Source organism: Pongo pygmaeus, chromosome 8, assembly GCF_028885625.2.
Source record: "Pongo pygmaeus isolate AG05252 chromosome 8, NHGRI_mPonPyg2-v2.0_pri, whole genome shotgun sequence".
Lineage (NCBI taxonomy): Eukaryota > Metazoa > Chordata > Mammalia > Primates > Hominidae > Pongo > Pongo pygmaeus.
This window is the reverse complement of record NC_072381.2, coordinates 105,725,135-105,751,074: the sequence shown is the minus strand read 5'-3', so window position 1 is coordinate 105,751,074 and position 25,940 is coordinate 105,725,135. Positions and strand designations below refer to the sequence as shown.

At 42.4% G+C, this 25,940-nt stretch overlaps 1 protein-coding gene across 1 annotated transcript; it reads right to left on the bottom strand.

Annotated features, from left to right (window-relative positions):
* Positions 1–529: 529 nt before the first annotated feature.
* WNT8B (Wnt family member 8B) lies at positions 530–24,880 on the bottom strand. The gene is made up of 6 exons (XM_054436077.1): positions 24,653–24,880; positions 5,221–5,254; positions 4,291–4,429; positions 3,164–3,289; positions 2,226–2,368; positions 530–2,009 (listed from the first exon to the last, which is right to left on the bottom strand). The coding sequence occupies exons 1-6, from the start codon at positions 24,718–24,720 to the stop codon at positions 1,464–1,466; spliced, it is 1,056 nt and encodes a 351-aa protein (XP_054292052.1). The 5' UTR covers positions 24,721–24,880; the 3' UTR covers positions 530–1,463.
* Between the last annotated feature and the right edge of the window lie 1,060 nt (positions 24,881–25,940).

Below are 25,940 nucleotides of genomic sequence, written 5' to 3'. Positions count from 1 at the left end.
TACAGAGGGTCTGTCAGGGATTGGTTCTTCCCTCCCCAAGGTCTTGCTCTGTTTCATAAACAAGTCCCTGCCGTACTCTCTGAGAATAAAACCAGAAGACTCAAGTACCACAAGCAGCAAGCTCATGGCTACTGAGTGAATGTATTAGAAGATTTTTAATATAGATGATTTACTAATCCTTGGCAGCTTAGCCTCAATCCAGATAACTGCTTGGGCCACCAGGGAAGTGAGGCTCTAGGGAGGATGGTATCCTGCCAAGATGGGAGGGAGGAGAGAGCCTACAGGTTGTATCTGTTACCACAACCCACCCCAGTATCCTCAAGAATAAGTGCAGTACCTAGAAAAAGAACACATATCACAATGACTGCAATAAATTAAGATTCAAGGTGCTGAACTTCCTATTAAGCAACAGTTTCATTGCAGGAAGTTTACTCATTGAAGGAAGATATCCAGTGCTCTGAATCCTACCTGTTTGAGAACCAGGTTAGTGAGAAGGAAGGGTCTCAGTTTCTCCTTCTTATGACCTGCCTCTAGAGGTGCAGACCAGGATCTGAAGAGGAAAGTGGCTTTATTTACCTCAGTCTTGGCTCAGAGGAACAAAGATCCTTTGGAGAAGAAGAGGTAAAGTTGGTTGCTAGGAGGAAGTAGGTCAGGAGAAGGGAGAAGTTACCTTTAAAGGGTAGGAAATGACTGTAATCTGCCCTTAACGTATTTCCTAGACCTTTGGGGTATGTATCTGGAGTCCTTCGGGTGATTGTCTAGGAAGGTCATTGCCCCACTAGTAAAGTCCATTCATGACATGATACCACAAGGATGAGTAGCACCCTTGGTGTTCAAGTTAGCACTCCAGAGCTCCCTCTTCCATCTTCAACCTCTGCCTCTAGGAACCAACCCCAAAGACATGCTTTTCCGGGACCAGTTTCCTCAGTTTTTCTGGGAAAGAAAGGAAAGGGAGAAGAGGAGAGAAAGCACTCAAGATTCATGGGGAGTCTGGGTCAGCAGGTAGCAGGGGAGGAGCTGTGCAGAAGAGAGGTGCAGCAGTGGGTGAGCCCTGGTAGCAGACAGTGGGCAAAAGGGCAAAGCTTTGACTTTACCTGGGTCCTGCGTGTCTGAGAAGGGTTCTTCCAGCGCCTAAGGCTTGATAGGCTAGGTCAGACATTAGGGCTGCTAGGAGAGGGGAGGAGGAACACCTGTTCTCATCTAATCCAAGGAAGATCAGTAGCTCAAAGCCTGAGCTCTCAGACCTAGGTGTGGCTGCGAGGATTCAGACAGAGCTCTAGGAGAGCACAGAGGAATTGGGGAATCAGGCTGGAAAGTGGCAAGCTTCGGAGAAATTGCAGTCTCTCCCTGTCAGGATCCCTAGGTCTGGGAGAGCGGGTTCCCCATTCCCTAGTTTCCACAATTACTGGGGTCTCTAAAGGAAGCCAAGAACCAGTGGGAAAAGGAGGGGGCAGAGGAAACCCTTAGGGTTTTCCCCCGGGTTTGTGCGCAGCGCCCCCCCGCGGCCGCTCTGCGCGGCTACAGAAGTACTTGGTGACCCTCCTGCGGCACTGCTCGCAGCGGACTGCGCAGCACCAGTGGAACTTGCAGTTGCAGCTGGACACCGTCTCGGCCCGGCGCTCCTCCACCGCCAGCCCGCAGTCCCCGCAGAGCCGGCGGCAGCTGCGGCGTTCCCAGCGACCCAGGGCCCGCCCGCGCCTTAGGCACTCTCGGCCTTCGGTGCCCAGCAGCCCTAGCGTTTTGTTCTCCAGGCAGTAGTCCGGGGAGTCCTCCAGGTGCACCAGCTCCCGGGTAGAGATGGAGCGAAAGGTGTCGGCGATGGCGCCGCGGCCGGCCGCGCTGTTGCCAGCACCCTGCAGCAGGTCCACCTTGAGTGCTGCGTGGTACTTCTCCTTCAGGTGCGCGCCCACCTCGCGGAACTCGGGCAGCTGCAGCCAACAGGTCTGCGTGGTGCAGCTGCCAGACACGCCGTGGCACTTGCACGTGCGTTTCATGGTGCCCTTCACCGCCTGGGGAGAGAGCTAGGAGTGAGAGGCCCGGGATTAAGCGCGTGGCGAGTTTAACTGCCCCTGCGGGAGTTGCGAGAAGTCAAGTTAGTCTACTGGGCCAGCCCACTTGGTACCTCATTTTGCCAATCTTTTAAATGAACTGAAGAGTTGTCCGCACCTGGAGCTGGTAGTGGATGTAGCCAGCAGCTGCCTATTTCCAAGGGCTGCGGGACTCACCTTGCGGCCAGCCTCGTTATTGTGCAGGTTCATGGCTGCCCGTGCATCCTGTCCTGTTTCCAGGGCATCGACAAACTGCTTGGAAATCGCCTCTCCGAAGCCCACATTGTCACTGCAGCCTCCCCACAGCCAGCCTTGGCCCCCTGGAAAAGTGCAGAGAGGGAGGACAGGTCATTGAGCAAGCGGGTGCAGAGCCTCCTGGGCTGCTGTTTCTAATTGGGTTGGGGGTGGGGGTGGGGGGGTCCAGGATAGGAGAGGATTAAGGTTGGGCGAGTGCCCTGTATCCAGATCAGTTGCCGTCTAGATTTGTTTTTGCCACTTTTACACGCCCACTTCCAGGTTTAGCCAATCACCTGCTCAGGGCTCAATGACATAAGTAGTTGCCGAGTGGATTCTTTGCAAGGTGCTAGTACACTCCTCTGCCAACAGTGCGTCTTCGCATGGGCAGAGGATGCACGTGCCCTGCTGGTGATTGAGGTCCAGAAGGGACAAAATGGTGCCAAAAAGATGAGGAAAGCTCAAGCATTGTGGGGGAAAGAGGGGTACAATTGAAATACGGAACAGCGATGTTGGAAATTGGTCAGGAGGGCACAGGAGATTGGAGACGGCACTGGAGGTAAAGAGTGGAAAGTAGACGGAGATAGGCAACACGGAAGGAAGTTCCCCTTGTTTGAGAGAAGCAACAGAGGAATCCCCAGAGTGTTGTTTCTTTATTATTATGTTTAAATTAAGGAAACTACTCAATGGGAAAAGAAGGTTCTAAGCTACATTTAGCCTGGCTTGTCATTGTAGGGCTTGGGATCAAACTCGTTCACCCATCTTCCGCATGATTTTCTTCATATTTAGAAGAATACAGCTCTTCTTCACCCCCACCAGGCTTTTCATTCTTTATGTGCGTTGAGCTGGCCTATGGTACCCATCCCTACATTACTACTCACCCAGTTGCCCATTGCGGGAGTCATCACAGCCACAGTTATCAAAATCTCCAAGGCTGCAGTTTCTAGTCAGGGTGTACATGACTCCAGCAGAACTGATGGCGTGCACAAATGCTGTCTCCCGATTGGCTAGCAGGAACCAAAAATCCAGAGTTAGAGGGAGGGGTTTCAGCTTAAAGAAATACCGGACATGCTACCTTTCTTTAATAACCATCATTATATCCTCTTTCCCTAGCTCCATCCTATTTCCCCATCTTTATTATTATTTTTTAACTTTTATTTTTTTGCAGAGAGAGGGTCTCACTATGTTGCCCAGGCTTGTCTCAAACTCTGGGCTCAGTCTTCCTACCTCGTCCTTCCGAAGAGCTTGGGATTACAGGCTTGAGCCACTGTGCCTGGCCTTCCCATCTTTATAGTGTATCTTACCCTCTTCCATGGTCTGCCCCATCCCTGGCCTTAGCCCTGCTCTTCTCACCTCCTGTCTTTTCAGGTCACACATTTTATGACCAGGTGGCTAGGGTACTGTTGATACACATGACTGTAAATGATTTAGATTGGAAAGAGCCTGAGGAAGAAATGGGGAGGGAGATGAATCTGAAGGCTAGGTTGTAAAGAACACATCCCCACTTCCTCCTGGAACACTAGGGTCTAAGAGTCATGTGCAGTTAGTCTTGAAAAGAACCTCTGATTGGCAGCTCTTTCATTTACTGGCATGGCCACTCTTTATCTTCTCCATGGGAATCTGGTCTCCAAGTCACTCTCCACTTGCCCAGTATCTCTCTGCTAAGGAAGGGGCTAAGAGGTTTGAGGACTTATGACCCTTGCCTACCTCCTGATGTTACTTACATTGTGAGGAGACCTTTAGCCAACTGGGAGGCCAAGGATGGTATGGGATTGGGAGTAAGGCAAGATCCATTTGTTGAGCAATGAGAGTGTTGAGAAAGAAAGAAAAAACTCTATAGGTGGGAAAAAAGGAAGTAGAAAAGGAAAAGAGAAGATCCCGGAGAGGGAGATGACCTAAGAGAAGAGAGCAGGTGAGGAGTAAGGGTGTCGAGGAGGCAAGGGGCTATCCCTGGGGCTCTAACCTGTGACCAGAGGGTCCAGGGAGCTGTGGCTGAGGCTTTTCTTACCACTGCGAAGCCCACCATGGCTGGACAGCTGCAGGGCTCTCTCAGGGCAGTTCCAGCGGTCCCAGGCAAACTGATACTTGCATTCTTCAATACCACTCTGGGCACCAGCTGCCACACTGCTAGAGTAAATCAGGTAAGCCTGTAGGGACATAGGGGTAAAAATTCAGACTGAACTTAGGAGGCATTTACCCTAAACTGACCAAACACCCCTCTTCCTGCTCACTCTCCCATTCCTCCAAAATAATGGTGGAGTAAGCCTTTAAATATGCTGTCTCATTTGACATCACAAATAACCTGTGAAATAGGCACTATATTATAGATTAGGAAACTGAGGCCCAGGGAGTGAGCTAAAGTAATTTCCCCAAAGTCCCAGAGCTAGCAAATGGCAGAACTAGAAATGAAACTCAGTTTTATCAGATTCTAGTCCCTATTATCCTTTATTCACCTTTCTTCACTATACTATCCTGCCTCTCCAAAATGAGCCCAAATCACTTAATTCATGAAATTTAAGGAGTTCTCATCACATGACCATCTTAGAAGATAACATTTTGGAACTGAAAATGCCCATGAATGTAAAGATCATATAGTACAATTCCAGCATTTTAAATATGGGAAACTGCATCCCACCACGGGGCACTGAGAAGGATGTGTGACTTTGCAGCCTGACACCTATAAAAGGCTGTTGACTTTTATGGCTCTGGAAATTCTAGCCATAAATTCAGTACTCCTGAGTTCTTATCTTGGCTCTGACAGTGGTTTGCTATGTGGTTTTAGATGTGTCCCTAACACCCTCTGGGTCTCAGTCTTTCTATCTGTAATATATACAGCATAATAAAATATGTGGATATAATGAAAAATCTGCATTTATCATCTTTAGTCAACAGGCTAAGATTAGTGAAATCCATATCAATTAAAGGAATTTGCTCTTACCTTTGGACCAGTCATCAGGAAATTGTTCACTGACCTATAAGGGAAAAAACAAAACAAAAACAGAATATAATGCAGAGACACCAACTTGTTTCTGCTTCCAAGAGTGGTAAGAATTACTTCAGCACATGTAATTAATAGGAAGAAAGGGAGACTAGTTTTACCCAGGAAACACTGTGCATAACAAACCTACTAAAGATAATTTACAGCCAGGTGGGGTGGCTCATGCCTATATTCCCAGCACTTTGGGAGGCTGAAGCAGGTGGATCACTTGAGGTCGGGAGTTTGAGACCAGCATGGCCAAACATGGCGAAACCCTGTCTCTGCTAAAAATACAAAAATTAGCGGGGCATGGTGGCGGGCGCCTGTAGTCCCAGCTACTCAGGAGGCTGAGGCATGAGAATCACTTGAATCTGGGAGGTGGAGGTTGCAGTGAGCCGAGATCGTGCCACTGCACTCTAGCCTGGGCGACAGAACAAAATTCCATTTCAAAACAAAACACACACACACACACAACACAAAACTTAGTAGAAAAAACATGAATAAAAGTAGTATCATTTCCTTGCATTGTTAAAGCCAGGTAAAATTTCCAGTACCATATACTTGATAGTAATGGTTGCTGATTATTCTGCCATGAAGTGGGGAGAGAACTAGCATTAACTCCTGACTATGTTCCTTATGCTCTACTCTCAGTATTTTACATGTTGACCTTGTTAAATCCTTACTGTCTCAGGCATTATTATCTCTATTTTGCAAACAGGAAATCTGAGACTCCAGAAAAGTTAAACGTGTTCAGGCTCACCCGGCTAATAAGTGAGTGAAGCAGGATTTGAATCCACGTTCATCTGACTCCGTGGGGCGTTAGAAGGATACTTCTCTAATTAGGAAGAGGTAAAAAAACAGTGGAATATCTCTCTAGGGATTGAGTCATAATAAAATTCTAAAAATAAGTAATCTGATTTGGGAAAATGGTTTGGCTGCCCCTTTTAAAACTAAAAATGGGCTGGGAGCAGTGGCTCACGCCCGTAATCCCAGCACTTTGGGAGGCTGAGGCGGGTGGATCACCTGAATACAGGAGTTCAAGACCAGCCTAGGCATCATCATGGCAAAACCCTGTCTCTACTAAAAAAAAAAAAAAAAGAAAAAAATTGCTAGGCATGGTGGTATGCGCCTATAATCCCAGCTACTCAGGTGGCTGAGGCACAAGAATTGCTTGAACCTGGGAGGCAGAGGCTGCAACGAGCTTAGATTGCACCATTGCACTCCAGCCTGAGCAACAGAGTGATATTCTGTCTCAAAACAAACAAACAAACAAACAAAAAACAAAAACTAAAACTAAAAATGAACTTGTCATATGACTTAGCAATTGCACTCTTGGGCATTTATCGCAGAGAAATAAAGACTTACTTTCACTCAGAAATTTGTACCTGGATGCTCATAGCCACTTTATTCATAATAGTCAAAAATTGGAAACTACCCAATGTCCTTCAAAGGGTAGTTTAAAAAACTGTGGCCAGGTGTGGTGGCTCACGCCTGTAATCCTAGCACTTTGGGAGGCCAAGGCGGGCAGATCACGAGGTCAGGAGATCGAGACCACCCTGGCTAACACGGTGAAACCCTGTCTCTACTAAAAAAAAAAAAAAAAAAAAAAATACAAAAAATTAGCCGGGCGTGGTGGCGGGCACCTGTAGTCCTAGCTACTCAGGAGGCTAAGGCAGGAGAATGGCGTGAACCTGGGAAGTGGAGCTTGCAGTGAGCTGAGATCGCGCCACTGCACTCCAGCCTGGGTAACAGAGCGAGACTCCGAGTCAAAAATAAAATAAAATAAATAAATGAATAAAAAATAAAAAACTGTGGTACCTTCATACCATGGAATATTACTCAGCAATAAAAAGGAATGATCTGTTGATACATGCAACAACTTGGATGAACCTCAAGGAAGTTACGGAGTGATTAAAGTCAATCTCAGAAGGATACATACTGCATGATTCTATTTACATAACAATAGTGAAATAATAGAAATTATATAATTATAGAGCTGGAGGACAGATCAGTGGTTGCCAAAGATTTGGGATGGGGGATGGATGTGGCTGTAAAGAGTAACAAGAGAAAGTCTTGGGAGGGGGATGGCCAAATGTCTTTACTGTAGTTATACAAGGTTACAGATGCCAAAATTGCATAAAGCCACATACATGAGTACATGTACACACAAGTGCATGTAAAAATGGTGAAGTCTGAATAAGCTTCATGGATATTGTACCAACGTTGTAAGATGTTCACACTGGGGGAGGTTGGGGCAAGTGTATATGGGACTTCCCTGTACATTTCTTGCTGTACATGTCTTGCAACTCTATAATTATCTAAAAATAAAAAGTTAAATATATATGTACATACGCACATGATCTGCAAGGCTAAAGACTTGGAGAATGACTTCAGTATAGGCATTTGAAAATCAGAATCTATTATCTTTCTTTTTCCATTATAATGTGAGAAAGTAATACGGGAATCATTATGTATTGTTCCATGAAATCTGGTGTACCCCTGCAATTCTGAAGGCCAGTAAGATGCTGAACATCACCAGAAAGGGGATTGGAAATGAAACAGACCAAGAAAGTTTCTTGTCAGGCCAAAAGAGCTTGGCTGACTTTCTTCATACAAAACACATACAACACCAAAAATGTGAGTAGTTTTTGAAAACCAGTATTAACAAACTAAGAGGCTGCCATATGAGAAGATGAAAAAGATTCTAAACGAGTTGTAATAGAATTTTAGAAAATCAAAAATACTATGAAGTCTAGCAAAACTAAGGCCTGTTTTTTTTTTTTGACGGAGTCTCACTCTGTTGCCCAAGCTGGAGTGGCGCCATCTCGGCTCACTGCAACCTCTGCCTTCCAGGTTCACGCCATTCTCCTGCCTCAGCCTCCCGAGTAGCTGGGACTACAGGCACCCGCCACCATGTCCAGCTAATTTTTTTTTGTTGTTTTTTTTGTATTTTTAGTAGAAACGGGGTTTCACTGTGTTAGCCAGGATGGTCTCGATCTCCTGACCTCGTGATCCGCCCGCCTCGGTCTCCCAAAGTGCTGGGATTACAGGCGTGAGCCACCACGCCCAGCCACTAAGGCCTACTTTTTAAAGCTTGGTAGGCAACCTCTTAAGTCAACTGAAAAGAAGCACTGCTTGATCAGGTGTAGTAGCACCAGCAAAACACAAAAATAAAATTCAGAATGACTTAAATGAATTCACAATTTCCAAAGCCATTATAGGTTTGGACATGAATTTCTGATCCTTAAAGACATGTCGGAGGAGTCAGCCAGGCCCCTTTGCTTTGGGGAAAGGGGCCTGAGCTTGTTCCCACTCAGAAAGGCACTTTTTATGTTAGGAATAACATTCAAAGATTTTGGATATTACCAAGCCTGACAGAGCTAGTTCCCATTTTCCATAAGACAGAAATTATCAGGAAAGAAAACAAAACAACAAAGCAAATTGAGTGACAAAGAAAATGCTTTGCCATAGCCGGGTGAAGAGTCTTCCTGTGAAAGGAGTCTAAGCCGGAACCACACGGAGTTATAGACAGAGATTCTAGAGAATTCTTTCCTGGAAGATCCTACAATATGCAAAGATTTGTATGATGTTCTGGTCTAGCCCAACTGATCAATGAATGAGACTTAATTGAGCACCTGTCATGGAACAACACTATAGGCCTTATTTGGACAACATTCCTGTAAGGTGACTTGTGTTTTTGTTTTTTTTGTTGTTTGTTTTGTTTTGTTTTTGGAGACAGAGTCTCGCTGTATCTTGCTTAGGCTGGAGTGCAGTGGTGCGATGTTGGCTCACTGCAGACTCCGCCTCCCGGGACTTGTGTTTTTTTGTTTGTTTGTTTTTTGAGACGGAGTCTTGCTCTGTCTTGCCCAAATGGGAGTGCAGTGGCATGATCTCAGCGCACTGCAGTCTCCGCCTCCTGAGTTCAAGCAATTCTCCTGTCTCAGCTTCCTGAGTAGCTGGGATTACAGGCGTGTGCTACCACACCCAGCTAATTTTGTAATTTTCGTAGAGATGGGGTTTCACCATGTTGGCCAGGCTGGTCTCAAACTCCCGACCTCAGGTGATCCGCCCACCTCGACATCCCAAAGTGCTGGGATTACAGGTGTGAGCCACCACGCCCGGCCAACTTGTGTTGTTAACCTCCGAGTTATTTGCAGACAAATTTGAACCTTATGGCTGGCTTGTTCATATCCAAAATATCCTATATTAAGAAAAGACTTGGCTGGGCGCAGTGGCTCACGCCTGTAATCCCAGCACTTTGGGAGGCCAAGGCGGGCAGATCTTGAGGTCAGGAGTTTGAGACCAGCCTGACCAACATGGTGAATCCCCGTCTCTACTAAAAATATAAAAATTAGCTGGGCGTGGTGATGCACGCCTGTAATCCCAGCTACTCAGGAGGCTGAGGCAGGAGAATCACTTGAACCCCGGAGGTGGAGGTTACAGTGAGCCGACATCATGCCACTGCACTCCAGCCTGGGCAACAGAGTGAGACTCTGTCTCAAAAAAAAAGAAGACTGTCCTCTAGTGAGTACCAAAGGAGGAGGATCTTGTTCTTGGTCAATGAAACAATGGCATGATTTCCTTTTTGGGGTAAAATATAGATTGCAGAAAACATAGTGAGTGTGTATTGTGAGAAGATGCAAAGAGAACCAAAAAGGAAGGAATTTAAGTGTTTGTATGGGTGCCACCTATATGTGGCAGTTATGTGATTGAAGGAAAGATGCTAACAAACATTGAAGATGTAAATTTGTTTTAAGATATAAATTTTGTTTAACAAATGGAGGCTGCTATATAGACAGAACATGGTAAAACAGTATACTCCCAGATGGAGGTACAAGCTTCCTATTTCCCATGAGGTTGTGCAGTTGCTGACAATATTACCCAGTTTCAGGACCATTCAAAGGGTTCATGACTTCCTGAACCCTCCCAACTCTTCTCAGACCTTTGCTTGAACTCTAGACTTGCATATCCAACTGTATTCTTGGCATCTCTCCTTCAGTGTTTAATATGCATCTCAAACTTAACATGTCTAAAACTGAACTCCTGATCCTCGCTGCCACCACCCAAGCCTACCCCTTCTGTAGTCTTCTCCATCTAAGTAAAGGACGGTTCCTCCTAGTTGCTCAGACAAAAATCATAAAGAGTCACTTTTTTTTTTTTTTTTTTTTAAGACAGAATCTTGCTCTGTTGCACCGGCTAGAGTGCAGTGGCGCCATCTTGGCTCATTACAACCTCCACCTCCTGGGTTCAAGCAATTCTTGTGCCTCAGCCTCCCAAGAAGCTGGGATTACAGGCATGAACTACCACGTCCAGCTAATGCTTGTATTTTTAGTAGAGATGGGGTTTGGCCACGTTGGCCAGGCTGGTCTCAAACTCCTGACCTCAAGCAATCCACCCGCCTCAGCCTCCCAAAGTGCTGGGATTACAGGTATGAGCGCGCATGCCCAGCCGAGTCATCTTTTACTCCTTTCTTTCTCTCACATCCGGTTTCGGTCTGTCCTGAAATCCTGCTAGCTCCAGCTCAAGATATATCCAGCATCTAACCAGTTCTCAACACCTTCGCTGTTATCACCCTGGCTCAAGCTGTCATCTCTTGTCTGGATTATGGTAAAAGCCTACTGATTGACCTCCTTGCTTCTGCCTTTATTCTCCCAAATTTTGTTCTCAAAATGAGTGGTCCGTTCAAAGATTAATACCTTTAAAATACAGATCAAATGTTGCAACTTTCTCCTCAAAATCCTCTAATAATTTCCTATCTCCCATCAAGCAGAAGTGAAATTCTTACTGTGGTTTTTAAGCCCCTACACAATCTGGCCTCCATTTATGCTTCTGACCTGATCTCCTGCTTTCCCCTCACTACTCTTCGCTAGCTGTGCTGGTCTCCTTGTTGTTTCTCTCACCCACCAGGCACTCTCCAGCCTTGGGGTCATTGCATATTCTCTGTTCCTGGAATCCTGGAATGCTTTGTACTCAGATATCTACATAGCTTGTTCCTTCACCTACATCAGCCGTTTAACCACATAACCACATGTGTCCTTCTCCCTGAGGCTTTCCTTCATCATCCTGTTTAAAATTGCAACTCCACCTCCCCCATCCCCTTTCTCTGCTTATGAACACTATATGCTTTACATATATATTTATTTACTGTTTGCCTTCTCCCACTAGGCTGTAAGCTTTATTAAGGCAGTTTTTTTGTTTGTTGGTTGGTCTATTTTGTTCATCAAATATTACCAATGCCTTGAACAGTGTCTGGCAATAATAAGCATTTAATAATGTTTATTAAATGTATTTTAACGTTTGTTGAATGAATGAATGCAGGAACCCACATTTAGGGGTATTAGAAGAAGAAATATCATCTGAGGAAACTCTAAAGGAGCTGCTATCTAGAGAGAGAGGGGGACTTCCTCATTCATGTCCATGGTTCTAACGATCGTGATTAAGTGATATCTCCCAAAGCCTTAACTTTAGCCCTAACTTCTTTCTTGAGATCCAGAGCTACATTTCCACATGAAAGTTAGATTTCTCTACTGAGAATGTTTCAAATTGTGAAGATGGTTTATCTAAAAGCTAACTCATCTTTCCTACCAAACTAGCTACTTCTCCTGACTTTTTTGTTATTAATGGAACCACCATTTTGCCAAGTCTCTACCAATTTGCTCTCATCATCCAATCGGTTACCAGGACTTATGTGTATTGTGCCTCTCATACTTTTTGCTTATCAGCTCCCTCTTTTCTACTCTCACTGTCACAGTCTTAGCTGTGATCTCCCACCTAGACCACCATAGAAGTTCTGACTTCTCTGCTTACGTTGTTTACCCCCATTCCAATCTAGTGTATAGTCTTCAACTAGACCAATCTTCTGAAAGACTGATTCTGATGTCATTCTTCTGCTCAAGAATGTTCTACAGTTCTCCAACTTTTGGTACTCAAGACCCTCCATAATCTGACTACATAACCTTTCCAGTCTCATTTCCCATTAAATATCGCTACTTGTCCAATCCTCTATTCAGGCTGAACCAGTTGCTATTCCTGGGCATCCATGCATTCATGCCTCCATGCCTTTGTTCGGCTGTTCTGTTAAATCTCACCTATTCTTAGTATTTGCAGCCAATGACTCTGAGACAGCTGGATATACACATACAAAATGATTAAGTTGGATTGTTATTGCACAACATATATTTATTTAACATTGCAACTCCCCATCCCCTTTAATTAACTCAAAATATATCATAGACCTAAATGTAAGTGCAAAAACTATAAAACTCTTAGAACAAAGGATGCGTGTAAATTTTTGTGACATGGGGTTCGGCAGTGATTTTATAGCTATGATACCAAAAGCACAAGTGACAAAATAAAACACAGATAAAATGAACTTCTTCAAAATTAAAAACATTTGCACTTCTAAAACCACCATCAATAAAGCAAAAAGAAAACTCACAGAATGGGAGAAAATATTTGCGATGCACGTATTTGATAAGGGGTTAACATACAGAATATATAGAGAACTCCTGAAACTCAACAACAACAAAACTTGATTAAAAAATCAGCAAGGGGCCGGGTGCAGTGGCTAATGCCTGTAATACCAGCACTCTGGGAGGCTGAGGTGGGCAGATCACTTAAGGTCAGGAGTTTGAGACCAGCCTGGTTAACATGGTGAAACCCTGTCTCCACCAAAAAATACAAAAATTAGCCACGTGTGATGGTGCATGCCTGTACTCCCCAGCTACTTGGGAGGCTGGCAGGAGAATCACTTGAACCCGAGAGGCCGAGGTCGCTATGAGCCAAGAGTGTACCACTGCACTCCAGCCTGGGCAACAGAGGAAGACTCCGTCCCAAAAAATAAATGAATAAATAACATTTTTTTAAAACTCAGCAAGGGATTTGAATAGACATTTCTCCAGAGAAAATATACAAATAGCCAATATGCACATGAAAAGATGCACAGTATCACTAGTGATCAAGGAAATACGAATTAAAAAGATGACAAGGATTTGCACCCACAAATATAGCTAAAATGAAAAAGACAACTGTTGGTGAGGATGTGGAGAAATCATACATTGCTGGTGGTATTGTAAAATGGTGCAGACACTTTGGAAAATACTCTGCCAATTCTTCAAAAGGTTAAATATGGAGTTATCATATAAGCCAGCAATTCTACTCCTAGGTATATACTCATGAGAATTGAAAACATATGTCCAACAAAAACTTGTACATTTATTTTCATAGCAGCATTATTCATAATGGCCAAAAATAAAAAAAAAAGTCTATCAACTGAGGAATGGATAAATAGAATATTTTTGTTTTGTTTTCTTTTTTTTTTTTTTTTTTGAGACGGAGTCTCGCTCTGTTGCCAAGGCTAGAGTGCAGTGGCGTGATCTTGGCTCACTGCAACCTCTGCCTCCCAGGTTCAAACAATTCTCCTGCTTCAGCCTCCCAAGTAGCTGGGATTACAGGCATCTACCGCCATGCCTGGCTAATTTTTAGTAGAGATGAGGTTTCACCATGTTGGCCAGGCTGGTCTCGAATGCCTGACCTCAAGTGATCCACCCGCCTCAGCCTCCCAAAGTGCTCAGACTACAGGCATGAGCCACCATGCCCAGCCCTTTATTTTCTTTTGTCTTTTTATTTTTTTAAGTATAAACAGGGTCTTTCTCTGTCACCCAGGCTGAAGTGCGGTGGTGCCATCATAGCTCACTGCAGCCTTGAACTCCTAGGCTCAAGTGATCCTCCTGCCTCAGCCTCTTGAGTAACTGGGACTACAGGTACACATCACTGTGCCAGGCTAATTTTTTAATTTTTTGTAGAGACAGGATCTCACTTTATTGTCCAGGCTGGTCTCAAACCCCTGGCTTCAAGCAATCCTCCTGCCTCAGCCTCCCAAAGTGCAAGATTACAGGCGTGAGCCACCATGTCCAACCCATAATAGAATATTTTTTGACCATAGAAAGGAATGAAGTACTGGATACAAGCTACAACATGGATGACCCTTGAAAATATCATTCTGAGTGAAAGAAGCCAGACACAAAAGGCCATAAATGATATGATTCTATCTATATCAAATGTCCAGCGTAGGCAATCTCATGGAAACTGACTAGATTCACAGTTTCCAGGGACTGAGGGGAGGAGGAACAGGGAGTGAATGCTAATGAATAAAGGGTTTCTTTTTGGAGTGATTAAAATGTTCTAAAATGGATTGTGGTGAAGGTTGCACAAATCCACGAATTGGCTAAAAAAATCATTGATTTGTTAAGGGGTGCCTTTTATAGTATGTAGATTATATCTCAATAAAGCTGTTCTTTAAAAATCTCACTTATTCTTGAATAAGTACCAGTGCAGAAGCCACAACCAGCACGCCTTGAAGCCTCACAGCAACTTTTCTTTGTTTCATATGAAGGTTTCCCTTTCCTCTTTTATACTTGACTATAAGTATGGGCTGCCTTAATTATCTCTGTATACCCTCCAGTTCCTAATCTAGTACTTTGAACATAGTAAGTGCCTGTAAAAGTGAATTGAATACAAGGATTTTGAAATAAAAAAGATAGATCATCAGATGCAGCAGAAAATGTAAGGAGAAAAAGAACTGCAAAAAGATTTTGAGAAATATAAGAAGTCTGTGGCAAGCCAGTGCTCCCACTAATTTTTTAATGTAGTGAGCAGATGACTGTGCCACATTAGCAAATGATCATACTACAAGAGTCACAGAGTGAACACTGAGCATATGTACACAGAGGTTAATGCTATAATCAAACCTTTAGCAAAGTTAATCTGACATACTTAGTGCTGTGTATAATTGTTATTGTGCTTCATAGTAATTAGGCATAAGTGGTAAGCGATTTACATAAATAACTGTGGTTAGTTGTGCTTTTACACTGCCAAGTCAAAATTTTACAATTGTTTCTTCTCCTTGTGTTAGCTGTCCAGTATACGTGTGTGTGTATACACTGATATAATATAAAGTTTAATCATATCATGTAATAATAACTAGCATTTATTCAAGTATGTGAGGAACTCTTCTAAGTGCTTTACCTGTATCATCTTTTTAAATTTCCATAGCAACTCCATGGGGTGGTACTATACTTTTCATTGAGTGTTTATTCTGTGCACATCAAGTACTTTTATTTATTTATTTAGAGAGAGGGTCTTGCTCTGTTGTCCAGACTCAAGAAATCTTCCGCCCAGGCGCGTTGGCTCATGCCTGTAATCCCAGCACTTTGGGAGGCTGAGGCGGGCGGATCATGAGGTCAGGAGATCGAGACCACGGTGAAACCCCATCTCTACTAAAAATACAAAAAATTAGCTGGGTGTGGTGGCGGGTGCCTGTAGTCCCAGCTACTTGGGAGGCTGAGGCAGGAGAATGGCATGAACCCAGGAGGCGGAGCTTGCAGTGAGCCAAGATCGCACCACTGCCCTCCAGCCTGGGCGACAGAGCAAGACTCCATCTTAAACAAAAAAAAAAAAAAAAAAAAAGAAATCTTCCCACCTCAGCCTCCCGAGTAGCTGGGACTACAGGCACATGCCACCATGCTGGCTAATTTTTGTATTTTTAGTAGAGATGGGGTTTCATAATGTTGGCCAGGCTGGTCTTGAACTCCTGACCTCAAGTGATCCGCCCATGTCGGCCTCCCAAAGTGCTGGGACGACAGGGATGAGCTACCGCACCCGGCATATTTTTATTTTGTATTTTTTGTAGGGACAGGGTCTCATTGTGTTGCCAGGACTGACCATGTACTTTGAAGTGTTTTATATATTTTAAGTTCATATAATGATCACAATTATATGAGGTAGAAACTATTATATCTTTCATTTTACAGAAACAGAGACTGAAACATAGAGTGGCCACCCAGCCTCACACAGCTAGGTAAGTGGTGAAGCCAGGACTGGAGCCTAAGCAGTCCTACTCTAGAGCATGCACTCTACCTGCTGTGCTTTTCTGCAGCCCGTATTTCCCTTGCTGTTATTCCCACTGGCTAATCCAGGACTCCTAATTCCTGAAAAATTATTGATAAATATTTCTGAGAGGCCTAAGTGATGTTTCGCACACACTCATGAATACACTCAGTTAATTATCACATTGTCTCTGCTACTTTTTTATCCTTTCATTGCACCAGCCTACTGCTTCTATGTCCACAAAACAGCCACATCTGCCAGGGCACAGGCCCTGCTTTATCTGGGTAGCACGACATCCCCTGGGCACATTTTCTAGGCACTGTTGCTGCTCACACTGGGTTCTATGTATGAAAGAGTAGGGAGAAACAAATACTGAAGGACACTGTAGGCAGAGGTGGGGAGGGGATACAGTGTGTGGCTTCATGACAGGGATATGTTTTGAGAAATGTGTCGTTAGGTGATTTTGTCACTGCAAACATCATAGAATGTACTTATACAAACCTAGATGGATAGCCTACTACACACCCATGCTATATGGTAGAGCCTATTGCTCCTAGGCTACAAACCTATACAGCATGTTATTTTACTGACTACTGTGGGCAATTATAACATGATGGTAAGTATTTGTGTATCTAAACAAAACGTAGGCCCAGCGTGGTGGCTCACGCCTGTAATCCCAGCATTTTGGGAGGCTGAGGCAGGCAGATCACCTGAGGTTGGGAGTTCGAGACCATCCTGGCTAACACAGTGAAACCCCATCTCTACTAAAAATACAAAAATTAGCTGGGTGTGGTGGTGTGCACTTGTAGTCCCAGCTACTTGGGAGGTTGAGGCAGGAGAATTGCTTGAACCTGGGAGGTAGACGTTGCAGTCAGCTGAGATCGCCCACTGTACTCCAGCCTAGGTGACAGAGTGAGACTCTGCCTCAAAAAATAAAATAAAACAAAATAAAATAAAAAATAAAAGACAAACACTCTGAATGTGAATCTGCAGAATTTAGTATTTTCCTCTTACCACCCAGGACTTTTATCTTAGTGCCCTGTGATTTTGTTTCGTTCTGCCTCTCATCACTTTCCCCACAAATCTTTACGTAATATTTCTGGCTTCTCCCCAACCTTTAATCCCATCTCTTAATGTCCGTAGAATGTCTCTGAGTCATCAGCTGGGCATGGTGGCTCACGCCTGTTATCTCAGCATTTTAGGAGGCCAAAGTGGGCCGATTGCTTGAGCCCAGGAGTTTGAAACCAGCCTGGGCAATAGAGTGAGACTCTGTCTCTACAAAAAACAAAAATAAAAATCATAACAAAGATGGAGAAATGGGATGGAGCTCAGAAAAGAGGATATAATGATGATATTTAAAAAGGCAATGAGACCCTGTCTCTACAAAAAATACAAAACTTAGACGGGTATGGTGGCATACACCTATAGTCCCAGCTACTCGGGAGGCTGATGTGGGAAGATCACTTGAGCTAGGGAGGTCGAGGCTGCAGTGAGCCAGGATTGTACACTCCAGCCTGGCCAACAGAGTGAGATCCTGCCTTAAAAAAATTGTCTCTGAGTCATGAGGCTCAGTTTGGTCTACTTTAGGAGAGAGACATCTGATTACTGAAATTGGAGTGCTGGCCCAGGGGAAAGGAGAAGTGGTAGTGAATGAATGTGAACTGTAGATCTCCATCTGAAGATTTAGCACAGAAGGCATATAGGGCAAAGGGCTAAAGGCTAAGGGGAGGGTATGGAGTAGGGAAACTGCCAGGGGCTATAGCTGGAAGGTGCTCCAGTGATGCAGCTTTCTCTTAGAATGAGTTCTGACAGCAGCTTTCCACTCCATAGAACTCCCAAAATGCCTTGGGCTGGGGAGAGCCCAAAGATAGCTCTTCTGAGTGAGTTTCCTTGTGACTGTCTCTGTTCCACAGCATCCACACATCTGACCTGTAGAACACATGTGCACGAGCAGACACAAAGGTATGTTCACACATGCGCCCACACACACAGTTACACAGAAAGTAGGTCTTATTAATAACTGTGAAATAATATCCCATTGGTCCCCAAATTTTCTTCACTACCCTTATCTGATAATACCTGAGGGTATTGAACTTGGAACTATTCACTGTACAATTTGAGAGAGTTAAGTTTAAAATGCAAATATTTTTCAAGGGTGAAAAGCATGACTAATTCTTACCTATTCCAAAGTATTGAAATCAGGCTTTCCTATTTAACTAGGGGAAGGGATTAGGAGATAGAAGTTACAAGGTATCTGAAGTCTTAAAGGGAAGAGAAGTATTCAGACTTTCAAAATCAGATTTCCTCCTACTTAAAAATATGTCAAGAGGGAACAAAGCTGGTATCAGTGGAGGGATCTATTTAAGTATGGCCATAGAACACAAGCCAGATTGCAGAGAGTGAAGAGTTATGACATGAAAATAGCTAGTGCTGACTTGTTGGAGGAGGACGGCATTGAAAGAAAAAAGAGAAAGGAAAAATGATTGCAGTGGAGATTGGGGCCAAAGGAAGGTATTTTTCAAGATGAGTATAGAAAGAAAAATTCAGGAATGTGTAGCTTTTGGTCATATTCCCATAACTATTTCACCAAATCAAAGTCTATTTCTTTCTTCAAAGGGAGTTCAGCCCTGTAAATCATTCTAAAAATGTTTTTTATAAACGTGAATTTTTTATATAATAATGCAATGCCCTAAAATATGAAAAGAGAAAACAAGTCTTGTAAGCCAATTGACAAAAAAAAATTTTTTTTAAGTTAAACAGATGTGACAGTCTTAGCAGTAGTCCTTATATTTAAATGTATATTAAAATCCCACATTATCGCAAATCCAGCCCTTGCCAAATGATTGTTGGCAAAGGCCATGTAATAGCCCACAGGACAACTCTGTACCATGGATCTTTGCAAAAGAAGCTCAGGCAGATTCCTTCACAAGCGAAGCACAAATGTTCGGGGGATCATCTTTTTCCCTGCAACTGATATGTCATTTGTATTTCAGGATATTTTATAGAGCGATAGGCTATCTTCCCTGTCCTCATTTCCTTCCTTCTTTATGTATTGTAGCAAGCACTGCTGAGAAACGCTAAGCTACAGAAAAGCACTTCAGCACTTAGCATCTAAATGAGGACTGTGGCAGGGATAAGCTATACTCACGCTCCTTTCCTTGGTCTCTAAGTGAGAGCTGCTAAGGAACAGCTCAAGCCACCATTCCCAGAAAGCCTGGGATCACGGAAATTTTTTCCACTGTCATTATGGAGGCAGATAATTCCATTTTGTTTTCTGATCTTGTTGCCTTGGTCCCTGCAGTATAGACTTTAGAAAACATTTATGTTCTCAGTTGCATCGATGGAAACAATACCAGTTTATATCAGTATCAAGAAGGTAGGTGTATATGGTAACTTCAAGAATTATCCTGTAAAACAACTAGGTGAACAGCTTAAGGTTGGAAAATTGACAGGCTTTGGCACTTGAGTGCCATTTTTACTGCTTAATGGAATTAAATCCAAATAGATGGTAAAATGTTCTCTCCTCAATCTGATCCAACCACCAATTTCTACTGCCTTTGCTAATCAACCACAGCTCCAACAGAAATAAACACAAACATGTATTTGAATGACTTATTCCCTTTTGCTAATTTGTATTCTTGATCTTCTCCCAAGGGCAATGGGAGAAATGTACAATGTTCCCCAAACTTCGTTCTAATTACTGGCCTGGATCTCTCAGACACAGGACAGATAATCCTTTTGCTATCCCTCTTCTTCCTGTTTTGAACCATGGTAGTACTTGGAAGATTTAGACTAAGAGAATATGCAGTTAAAAATGCTACAGAATGTATAGGTGAAACACGATTGGTCAGAGATTGATAACGGTTGAAGCTGAGTTATTGGGGTTTGTTATATATGCTGTTCTCAACCTTTGTAAAAACATTTTTTCCCCATAATATGAAAATTTTAAAAGAAAACCAATTATTCTGAAAAGCAATAATCTATGGAATCTGGGCTCCACCAGGTGCCTTGGATTAAGGTGAGGAAATACCAGACAGGTTAATGTGGACAATCTATTGGTTCACTACTTAGTGTCCTGGATAATGGAACCTTCAAAGTGTGATACGATAAACCTAAAGAACCTGACTACAGAAAAAGGACTGAGATTTAGAGCAGCAAAAGGTAACTGCAGTTCTGAATGAAGGGGAAATTCCTCCTAATGTAGGGTGGTGTCAATTTGGCCTGGAGAGTTTAAGAATTTCATCTATGGAGCTGCATAGAAAGACTGACCTATTAACCTTCTTATAGGGTCTTATTGGGACTACTGGAATATAGCCCCCATAATGTGCTGGTACCATAGGATGCTGAAGTTGCGAAAACAACCTATTTTTAAAAAGCGAGTTTGGACTGGTCAGATGATGGTGAATTTAAATGATCCCCTTATGATCTGATTTTCTCTTGGCTTGGAGAAAACTCTAACCTAAGAAGCATACAGAGAAATGAAATGATCAATAACAGGGGCTTACAATAAAGATTGAGAAAAACAAACCATAAAATTTTGGCTCATAATGAGACTGAAGCATCTGTCCAAAGTGGATGGTAGTTTCTGTTGAGAGGTCCTGGGAGTGCAGGTATATTTTAAGTGGGAGGCAATGGGGAATGTTATTTATGTGACCCAAGCTCAGTGTTTCCCTCAGCTGTTAACCTAGCCTGATCTTTTACTGAGTAAGAAAAAAAAATCCACTTTCTGAAAAATAAAGGTTTATCCTAAGAAAAATTATATTGACCTCATTCTCTAAGCCATATAAATTCTCCCCCACTTTTCTGATGGAAATAGACAAGCGTCATTGGAGCCCAGAAAAAAAGGAATTTTATTAATAGTCCCAAGAGATAATAGTATCACCCAGTATAGAGCAGCATTAAACCAATTTTCCCAGCTGGGAAAAAGAAAAAAAAAAGGAATATCTTTCCATGGAAGGAGAGGGTTTAGATTAAAACTCCTTTTCTTCTGGTCCTTTTTTAATGCCTCATTTGTCACTATGTAATAGCACACAAAGGAGATCCTTCTTTGTGTCATGTTGTCATCCACCAAAAACTAAAACTAAAACAAAGATGCATCTTAGAGCATCCTTCTTGTCACTCACACAAACTGGTTTCATAACAAGAGCTGTAATGAAGTGTCTTTTCCCAGGATACTCACAGCCTTTGTTGTTATTAATAATTATAATAATAATAGTTATTGTCTTTCATGACAACAGAAATAGAGATTCTGGAAAGAAACACATAGGGCTCGAGTTGTGGAGGCCTTCAATGATAAACCTGGGAATTAAACTTCTCTGGTTATGTCTCAGAGCCCTCAGGCCTTCCTACAGTGCAGCTGCTGATCTAGCCCACCTCAGAGCTACTCCACAAATCCCAGCTTTTTTTTAATGGATCAGGCACTTTTTTTTTTTTTTATGAACTAAGGATGCTATTAAGTGACTCTTTTATACTGGTATTTTTTTTTTCCAGATTCCAAAGCAGTTCCTCACACCTTACTTTTTATTTCTTTAACTTCGGGGATTCCCAGCATCTTTGAGGATGAGAATCCTCCCCTATCGTGACAGTTTTAGTGGATCCTCACTTGATCATATATGGTTTTTTTTAATCTGTTAGTGGGAAAAATTCAACATGGCAAAAACTTATGACAGAACCCCAGTATGAATTCAGTAATTTTTAAATGAGTTTATATTCTATTGTTCATAAAATACACCTAAAAGTAGTAGAACATAGTGTGGAGATCAATAATTTCAGCTTTACACAATGCTTGGTGAGAATATGGATTCAAAGACCCTCCTGCAATAACTGATTCCTTTGCCAATCAGGAGTCCCACATGTCATCATCAGATGAGATTTCAAGAGCCATAGAAAGGTTACTCTATAAGATGCATGTAGAGGACCAAAAGATGATGTTTTTCAAAAGCTGCCTTAAAATCCAAAGATTTTAGGTAAATTCTTGCCCTACTGCAGAAGAGAAATGGACCCTGTTTAAATTCCTGCTGCAGACCTTTGGAAAGAAGTAGAGGTGGTGACTTCTGTTGAAGAATGAGAGCAGAGCTATAGTTTACTTCTGTATCCCAGGGCATCCTTCTGATTTGGTGACTGAGTTAGGTGGGGAGAGAGTGAGAAATGAACAGAACTGGGTAAGATCCACTGTCATTATGACATATCATTTGGAGTAAAATGGGGCCAACCAGTTAAGGTAAAACACTTTCTAGGCCTGCTCATGAGTAAGTGCATTGGATGAGTAAGTGCATTGGATGAGTAAGTGCATTGGATGAGTAAGTGCATTGGAAGGAAAATCAAATTGGTTCATCTCTGGCCACCATTATAATCATCATCATCTGCTTGCCTTATCATGCATTCTTATTCTCTTTCTTTGGAGCCATAAGGATTAAGACAAACAAATTCAAAGAAAATAATTTTCTCAAGTTACTAAAAGACAGTTCTCCTTGGAAGTGTCCCAACTATAAAAAACTGTGGCAAATACTTTTCAAAGAAATCATCTTGTACTGATTTACCTAGTAAAAACACATATTATAGGTGAATGTCATCATTATTCTCTCCTTTTCAAGCCCAGGAATTTCTGTTGATGGACTCTTTAGACAGTAATTTCAGGCAGGCCTACAATTGAACAGCCAAGCAGAAATTGTGGTTCTCTATTTGTTAAATGCTTTTGAGGTCCTTACATAAAGGGTTGATAATGAAGTATTAAGAGAAACATTTCAAAGGCTGTGGTTGGTCAAATTTCTCTGCATGGCATAAAGGGGAAGATGACCTTATGCAAAACCCTGATAGTTTCATTAGAAGCATAATCAAGATTTAATGTTAAATTTAAAAATTGCTTTTCAAATGCCACCACAAACAGATTCTTGGTGAAGTGCAAATGTTTAATTTAAATTGGGGCTTATAGGAAAAAGCAGTTAAAATCTAATTGTATTACAAAGGAGATTTGTACATTTGCTCCTCAAAGTCAGGCAAGGCGAGAAGGGGTTCTTAAACCCTGTTTTTTTAAATTAGAACTTTCTTTCACATCTCTTTTTCCTTTTTTCTTTTTGAATCCAGACACTTGAATTTGGACAGACAAGCAGCCCAGCCACCTTTCAGTGTGGCTGTGTCAGTATCGGAATGAAATGAACATGACCCCCTCCAGCAGGGAAGGGAACACACAGTAAAGGTATTTTTTATAGAACAATTCTTCACACCGCCCTGGTGACTAGGGAAAGGAATCTCGTGTTTCTCTTTTGCTGATACTGAATCAGCTGAAGAATACCATGAACATCAGTAGAAATGCTCTGAAATAGTCTCCTCTCCCTTTTGTCTTTTTGTTCTCATGAGGGGGAGAGAAGAGAGACCTTTTTTTTTAACGTTGAAATATTTAATTAAAATGCCAATTAAAAATGGACTAATTGGTGGTTCTGCTTATAATCAGAAATGTTGCAAATTATTGTATTAACTTGCAAATAGTTTCAGGAAGTTGGCATACTTCTTATCAACACTCCAATAAAGACGGCTACACTCATTTATGATAAAAATATATTTTCAATTCTCAAAGGAAGCTTATCTCAGCAAAGAAATTTCTTTTCTTGCTTCCTCAACAGTTTATGTAGCAATTGGATTTATATCTTTGTTAAATAGATGGTCAAAATGAGAACTGATGAAGAGAGAGACTGAGCTCATATCTGAACTGGAGAGAAACTCCGAACACCCTAGCAACCTGCATTCTGTATGTTATTGTGTACTGGCGTATTTGCTAATGAACAGTTGCATGTATAGATAGTTTATGTGGTTTCCAAGAGCTAAATGAGAATGGTGATGATATTCTTTAGCATTTGTGTTTATAATTTACAAAGCACTTCCATATACGTTATCTGATTTTCTGAACAATTTAGAAATATTTGTAAATTGAACAAATTAAATAAATTTCTCGAGACGTTTAGATTTCTAAAATATCTGGTTTCAAACATGTTTGTTAACCCAATGCCTGCTTAGTGGTTCAAATAAAATTTTTTATGCCTAGGAAATGACAATTTGAGCAATTACTTAGACTATCCTGAAAAAAAACTAAAGTCAGAAAGTACAAAGTAAGATCCCATTGAATTTTGTCTCCAGACTACCTCAAGATCAGATTCAACACACGGTAGAACTTGCTTTGAACTACCTTCCTCCTCTCTACAATGCTGACATCAGGATTTCGTGAAAAGGGCTGCTGTCCATTTACCCCCAAATCACTTTGGTGGAATATTTGTGGAATAGCGATTTATAAAAATAGGAACCCCCCCTCCCATCATTTAGTCCTTTATTGGTAGGGGTCCTAAAGATTCACTAAAATCAGCCATGAATTTAGGAAGAGCCCTACCCCATAGAACAGTTTTTCCTAGGCGAGATCTCAAGGCTTCCTACATTTCTGGAAATGAAATGAGCTTTACCCAACATATTACATACACTTACCTATTCCCAGCTCCAGGTAAGAGTCCAGGTTACTTACCAGCTGTGGCTGAGTTGGAGGACACAGGTGAAAAGAGAGATGTACACAGAAGGCTTTGAAAGAAACATAATCCTCTGGAGTAACAGCTAGAGAAAATTCCAAAAAACTGGGAGATGGGTAAGCCAGACAGAGAAATATTCTCCTCGGTGGCAGTGGGATGGAATTCTCAAAGCCCAACTTCCTTGGTGTGTAAGCGATCCCAAACAGAGTTAAGGGGAGGTGAAATGGAGCTGCCAAACGTCCAAAGAAGAGATTATCTACTTAATTAAAGTTTTTTTTCCCCTCTAAGTCCTTCAGCCAATCAGAACTCAAGTGCCAGAGAAAGATTGAGTCGATCAAAAGAACACTCCAGGATCCTCCCAGACAAATGCAGAAGAAGGGGACCAGGAGAAAGAGGACAAAGAAAGAAGCAGGGGGAAGAGACATAGCAAATCCCCTCCACATAAACACTGCATGGAGTCTCTTTCCTCTCTCTTGCCTATCCCCTCCCATCACACCACAACCTTTCCCCACCTATGCACACTTACACACAGACACACACACACAACACACACACACACACACACACAGCCGGGTCCCCAAAAGAGATCCTTTCTGGACTGTGCTTTCCTGGTTGTCCTCTGTAGCACTTTGAGACTGAATTTGCATTCAGGATAGCATTTTTTTGTTTGTTTTGTTTTTTTCAGAAAAAAATACACCAGGTGCAGGTGAACCTCCACCCTCTGATTTGAGAATGTGGGGATGCAGTCCTACCATCTAGTGTATTCTCTGTCTAAGTTAGAAAGGCTAGAAACTTCAGGAAGCCTGATGGTTTTTTCTTCCTTTCAACTTTTTCATCACACAATTACTTACCAAATGCCTATTTTATTCTTGACACTACCCTAGGCATTGTGGAAATTTTTAAAAACCAAAACATGATTTCTGCCCTAATGACATTTACAACCTAGTAAGGTGACAATAAAATAATGCAGTTTAATAAAGTATTAAATAGCTACAAACTGCCTATAATAGTGTAGGCTTATTTAGGGGAGGTTTTCTGAAGAAGGTAGAATTTGAGTTTCGAAGAAGGGAAGAGATTTCAATAGGCACACAAAGGTGATCTCAAAATCCCTACTTTCTTAAACTCAGGTGGCAGAGCCAGGAGGGCACCCAGGCCCTCGCTCACACTTCTCTGGGACTCTGCTCCTTCTGTTCCCTAGGGAGGAGGGTGGCCTCAGCCACAGCACTGGGGATCCTCAAAGGGCTCCAGACTGATGTCTATGTGGCCATATAGTCCCATCTTTTTAAA

Coding starts and splice junctions, on each gene's coding strand:
- WNT8B (XM_054436077.1), bottom strand. CDS start 24,720: ATGTTTCTTTCAAAGCCTTCTGTGTACATCTCTCTTTTCACCTGTGTC. Junction 5,255..24,652: donor CTCCAACTCAGCCACAGCTG/GTAAGTAACCTG, acceptor TTTCCCTTATAG/GTCAGTGAACAATTTCCTGA. Junction 4,430..5,220: donor TCCTGATGACTGGTCCAAAG/GTAAGAGCAAAT, acceptor ATGTCCCTACAG/GCTTACCTGATTTACTCTAG.